This window comes from Eurytemora carolleeae, unplaced genomic scaffold (assembly GCF_000591075.1).
Source record: "Eurytemora carolleeae unplaced genomic scaffold, Eaff_2.0 scaffold17, whole genome shotgun sequence".
In the NCBI taxonomy this organism is placed as follows: domain Eukaryota; kingdom Metazoa; phylum Arthropoda; class Copepoda; order Calanoida; family Temoridae; genus Eurytemora; species Eurytemora carolleeae.
In genome coordinates this window covers 355,270-361,269 of record NW_019396047.1, presented here as the reverse complement: position 1 = coordinate 361,269, position 6,000 = coordinate 355,270, and the positions used below count along the sequence as shown (strand labels likewise).

The 6,000-nt window shown below is 31.9% G+C and overlaps 1 protein-coding gene across 2 annotated transcripts in view; it reads right to left on the bottom strand.

The window, feature by feature from the left end:
- Positions 1–615: 615 nt before the first annotated feature.
- Positions 616–6,000, bottom strand: part of LOC111703385 (FMRFamide receptor) — a 35,274-nt gene continuing 29,889 nt past the window's right edge. Inside the window, exons 10-11 of one of the 2 annotated variants that reach the window (XM_023475314.1) lie at positions 4,956–5,021; positions 616–1,393 (exon numbers count right to left, since the gene is read on the bottom strand). In XM_023475314.1, coding sequence (XP_023331082.1) covers positions 1,249–1,393; positions 4,956–5,021 — 211 coding nt within the window. In that variant the 3' untranslated portion in view covers positions 616–1,248. The remainder of the gene's footprint in view (positions 1,394–4,955; positions 5,022–6,000) is intronic. The other variant, XM_023475322.1, reaches the window with a different exon arrangement.

Here is a 6,000-nt window from a genome sequence, read left to right as displayed (position 1 = left end):
GGCTATGGGGCCGAGCGCAGCGGCAAGAAAAGGCTATCTGTTTTATAATTCAACGCGACTTGCACTCTGCGTACGTACGTAACTTTCTTGAGCTTCTGTAAAAAAAAACAGCTTTTTATAAAGGAATGTACTATTCACATTTCCTACAATAATGAATAATAATAATATTGATCCCTGCAATTCAAATAGTTAAGGTGAAATTAATATTTGATAAACGGATTATTCAAATATGTTGTAATAATTTTAAAGTTTGGTATCTGCTTAGTTGAGCACAAATTCAGGAGAATATATATAAAATTAGAAATCCACCAAAAACAACTTGAATATTTACAAATTATTTTATGGTTTCGGAATGTGAAAAAGTATTCTAAAATAATTAAAAGAAAAAAGCGGAACCGGTTCCGTTAAATTTCCGTTTTTTATATGGATTAGCTCTGGATCCGGATAAAATCTGAATCAGGATTAGCTTTGAATCCGGATCAACTCTGTGCTCAATCAAATTTTTGAGAACAACTGTAAAAAGTTATATCACAAAAAAAAATATCCAATTAAATATATTTCTTTTTAAATTATGCAAAACATTTACACATTAACGCATTAAAAAAAATGTTTACCTCAATTTTTTACAAATTATATTAAACATTTATGTGAACAATTAATGAACATACATTTTTAAACAATAATCTGTTGAAATTACTTTCGATAATTCTTGCAGTTCAAGCTTGATAATCGTAAATGTACCTAAATCAACCTAAGTGGGGATTAGAATTTTTTCTAGGGTTTTAAAGTATTAACTCGGAGAATTAGGATTTTATTTTTTGTGTGCAAATTTTGTTTCACTATAGAAACCTCAGGTAAGTCTTTGGTTTAGGTTGGTAACTATTTTTTTTATATTTCTATAACTGTAAATAGTTTTACTGCAGGGCCCAGTTTTTATAAAAAGAAATATCACCAACATAAACCAAAGTCTCTTATTCCATTACAAACAATTGATAAAAGAAATATATTTTTCATTGTTTTTCTCTTTTATTTTTTCCTTTAGAATATTAGAATTAAGATTTTTTTATCTTATAATTATAATTATTATTTCAGTTTTAAAACTTCTTTGTTACAGTTTTATAAGATGTTTTAATTTTGGTTAAATTCAACGTGGACTCAAACTTTCAAATTGAATATCACATTTTAGAGACTAACATTTGTCTTTTAGAGATTTGATCGCTGCAGCATTCTTGATATAACAGCTGAGATTTAAACAGCTGTGGTACACTGTGAAGTGCCGTCCTCGCTGTTGTTATTTTCTGGAACTAAACATGTGACAGCTTGAGGGTCTACTGCAGTCACGGTAACACTACGACCAAACCGGATTTCAGGTAGAAGCGCCCACAAGCATTCCCTGTACAAAAACCGGTTTAGCAACGGTTTCAATTCTCAGCTAGAAAAGAATTGAGTCTTTCGAACAAACTCAATTTTTATGATCCCTTTATCTTTGCCACCTTTAAACTTTTGATATTTCAAACACAGATTATTTGTTCCCTCAGACTTAGAATGGGATTGCAAAGTTATAGGATTTAGAAAATCAGAGTTTGTGGCAAAGACTGAATTTCTTTACAGGGAGTGTTCGCGAAAAATGAAAACGTATAGTGCTGGAAGGGAACTCATGGACAAACTTTTAGATTTATGAACATTCCTGGCTGCGCAAATGAGGTATCCTGCGTCTTAGGTTTATCCTTTAGTGGGAATAGGCATCATAATCACAGAGTCAATACACTTAAAAGTTTTACCCTCAGGATACAGAATTCAAAATCAAAGTAAAATACGCATTATGTGAGGTGAAAACTAAATTAGACACCCTCCTCTTGGCGCAGTGTTTTTTAATTAATTCTGAATTAATTAATTCAAAATCTTTAATTGGAATTATTAGCAGTTGAATCCCATCTTCCGAAGTTCAATTGTTAAAATTTAAAAAAGCTCAAGGGTGATCTAGCCACATTGTATTCCATTTTTACAAAGATTATTTGAGAAAAAGAAGATTTTTTTTATTTTCTGCAAATATTCTTATTTGAATAGAAACGTTTATAGTTCAATTGGTTATTATTATAAAGCAAATAACAGATTTTTCTACATTTTGCCTCATAACTTTAGAGAATATTACAGGTAAGGAGTGGACTGTAAATAAAGTTTGTAAACGGAGGTAACCTATCCCACCCCCGGCTGCCATTTGCCTCCAAGATTTGCTATGCAGTACCTAGACTCTGCTATTCAGTGTAAATTTCATACTTAAAAGGAAGATAATAAGAAAAAAATCAAAAGTGAATTCGACAGATTTGTTAAAATCTTTGATTTAAGCGATACCTTTCTTATTTTAACAAATCAAATCGAATTAATTCATTTTTGAATTTGTTTTCTTAAAATCTGGGAGGCTCTTGGCGGCCGGGGGTTCCCTCCCTAGTCCAACAGATGACCTATAGAATTGGTCATTGTTTAGTTCGATTTCAATGTTCTTTGGGTTTTAGGAGGATCCATAACTAGGGTTTCCATTCGCAAAACTTTTGCGCAATTTTTGCGGAACGAAACGCAATTCTTTGCGCATCAATTTTGCGCGAAAAAACAACAATTTGCGCAATCATTCGCAAAAGTCATTTCGCGCAAAATTGCCCTATTCCGCTTTTGCGAAACTCAAGTTTTGCGCAATTCCGCAACAAGAGTTTTGCGCAAATCAGCAATTCCGCAATTTCGTAAAAATCAAACGGTTGGTGACGGTGTGTGTTTCTTAGAATTCAATTCTGGAAAAATCTTGTTTTGGAATGTCTTCCTATTGGTCACTTTTACATAATTGACCAATGACAATTAAGAAGAGTTCAAATCTTTTGGACATGCATATTTCCTAAAAGTAGATTCTTCAGGCATTGGTTACTTTCTTGCATTATTTTATATGAAATCAAAAAGATTTCAGAAATTTGATTAAAAAAATTTAAGAATACAATTCATACTCATGATTAAGCAAAGCTTTTAAGGCCGGGTCACTAGAAATTATTTAATAGGATTAAAATATTGCAAAGTTTCACACTCTCTAATTTCTATTTTATTAATTTTGGTCCCTTAATTTAAACTTTTTGTAACTGGAAGTAACCAATTGAGTGTAGTATAATCGTTATCATACTCGTATGTTAATATTTTTTTTTGTATATGGAATAAATCTTCAGTTGTTTAATTCTAAGCTTAGAATATCAATTTTTGACAATGTGCCTAAAAAGTTACATTTTGCGTAAAACTTGCGGTTTTGCGCAAAAACTTGCGGTTTTGCGCAAATTGCGCAAAAAAATTGCGCAAAACTAAAATTTCGTTTCATGCGTAACTTTCGCAAAAAATATTTCCGGTTTTGCGCAAATTGCGCAAAATAAATAGCGCAAAACCGCGCAAAACTCATTGCGTTTCATGCGCAAAAATAGCGCAAAAGTTCGCAAAAATCAAATTTGCGTGAAAATTGCGCAAATTTTGCGCAAAAGATTTAGCCATTTCGTGGAAACCCTATCCATAACAATCGGCGAAGTTTCACAATTCAAAACTTTAGTCCCTACAAGGTTTGTTAGAAGATATAATTTTAATACAGTGGTAGGCGATTGTATTAATACAATGAAGACGACTTTCGATTTCCATTTTGATTCATATAATCTGTTTAACAGCATGAATACACATAAACATAAAAAACAATTGAAGCTGTCAATTAATAAAAACTTCTCTTTGATTAATTGTAAACTTGTAATTCTAAAAATTAAAACTTAAAATAAAAAAGTCGTCTTCATTGTATTGATATAATTGCCTACCACTGTAGAATACACTTTAAGGTTCAATTCTTATAATTTAATGGAGTCTTCTGAACGTAATAAACCCGACGCTTAACGCATTATAGAAATTCAAGGGTAAAAACTCAATTCCGTATTTTTAAAAGTAAAATAATAATAAGGTTGTAAGCTCTCAAGCAAAAATCTATGAGAATTTTGTCAATTACTTCTTAAAAACCAAAGCACACTTCAAAGTCGACCATGTCCTAAAAATCGATAAGACTTTTGAGATTTTTCTCTCAACAATTATTTTTCAAAGACTATTCTACATCCTCTGGGCACTGATCTAGTTAAAAAATAAATTGAGTTCTTGCCACAAACTTTTGTTTTTAAAACCTTATAGCTTTATACAACCCAATGTCGTAGACCTTTGATATGACCTATGAATTCTGTTAGATCAAATAATCTAATTTTAAAATATCAAAGGTTTGAAGCATCAGGTTGCAAAGATATAATGATTAGAAATTTTGAGTTTGTGTCAAATTCCTTGGTGAGATATGCCCATATTTGTGGGGGTCACAATGTTTTAAACATTTTGTTTTCACCATTAAAGGGGACTAAGTCTCGGCCACTCTAACCCTTAACAAACGTTAAAACTATACAATCATTACACATGATACACTGCTAATTTCGTTTAAATTTAATATTTAATATTAAAGAGACACAAACGAATTTTAATCGGCTAAAGAGTTTGGAATTTTGAATTTTGATGAGCCAGTTGTGGACCATGATGAGCTGGGAGCTGCCGACCATAGCAGTGTTGAAGGGTATGCACTGTTCAAGCGGATCCTATCAACTTATGGGACTGAGTCCTATTGACTATATACTTTTAGCTATAGTATTCATTCAAATCTAACATATTTCACGCAATCAAGGTTGTATAATAAGGTTGTGTACTCTCGATGCACCCCAATGTACGGAAAATGTCGTCTCCTAAGATATATAGATAAAAACTTCATATGACGACACTTTCGCCTCTATGATCAGTGACGTGATATGAGGTCTTTATCTATCTATCTTAGGAGACGGCATTTTCCGTACATTGGAACGCTTCCTGAGTAGCCAACCTAATTTTACAACCTTGATCACAATGCTTGTATGAGGACGGATTACCTGAACCTGGATCCAACCATGCAGTAAATAACAAAGTTGATTGACGAGTTCATTACAACCAGGAATCTAGAAATAAAGAGTTTATTACAACCAGGAATCTAGAAATAAAAGTTTATTACAGCCAGGAATCTAGAAATAAAGAGCTTATTACAACCAGGAATCGAGAAATAAAGAGTTTATTACAACCAGGAATCTAGAAATACAAAGTTTACTACAACCTGGAATCTAGAAATAAAGAGATTATTACAACCAGGAATCTAGAAATACAAAGTTTACTACAACCTGGAGTCTAGAAATAAAGAGTTTATTACAGCCAGGAATCTAGAAATAAAGAGCTTATTACAACCTGGAATCTAGAAATAAAAAGTTTATTACAACCAGGAATCTAGAAATACAAAGTTTACTATAACCTGGAATCTAGAAATAAAGAGTTTATTACAACCAGGAATCTAGAAATAAAAGTTTATTACAGCCAGGAATCTAGAAATAAACGAGTTTATTACAACCAGGAATCTAGAAATAAAAGTTTATTACAGCCAGGAATCTAGAAATAAAGAGCTTATTACAACCTGGAATCTAGAAATAAAAAGTTTATTACAACCAGGAATCTAGAAATAAAGAGCTTATTACAACCAGGAATCTAGAGATGAAAAGCTTATTACAACCAGGAATCTAGAAATAAAAAGCTTATTACAACCAGTAAATCTAGAAATGAAGAGTTTATTACAACCAGGAATCTAAAAAGAAAGAGTTTATTACAACCAGGAATCTAGAATGAAAGAGATTATTACTACCAGGAATCTAGAAATAAAGAGTTCATTACAACCAGGAATCTAGAAAGAAAGAGCTTATTACAACCAGGAATCTAGAAGTGAGCTTATTACAACCAGGAATCTAGAAGTGAGCTTATTACAACCAGGAATCTAGGAAGAAAGAGCTTATTACAACCAGGAATCTAAAAAGAAAGAGCTTATTACAACCAGGAATCTAGGAAGAAAGAGTTTATTACAACCAGGAATCTAGAAATAAAGAGCTTATTACAACC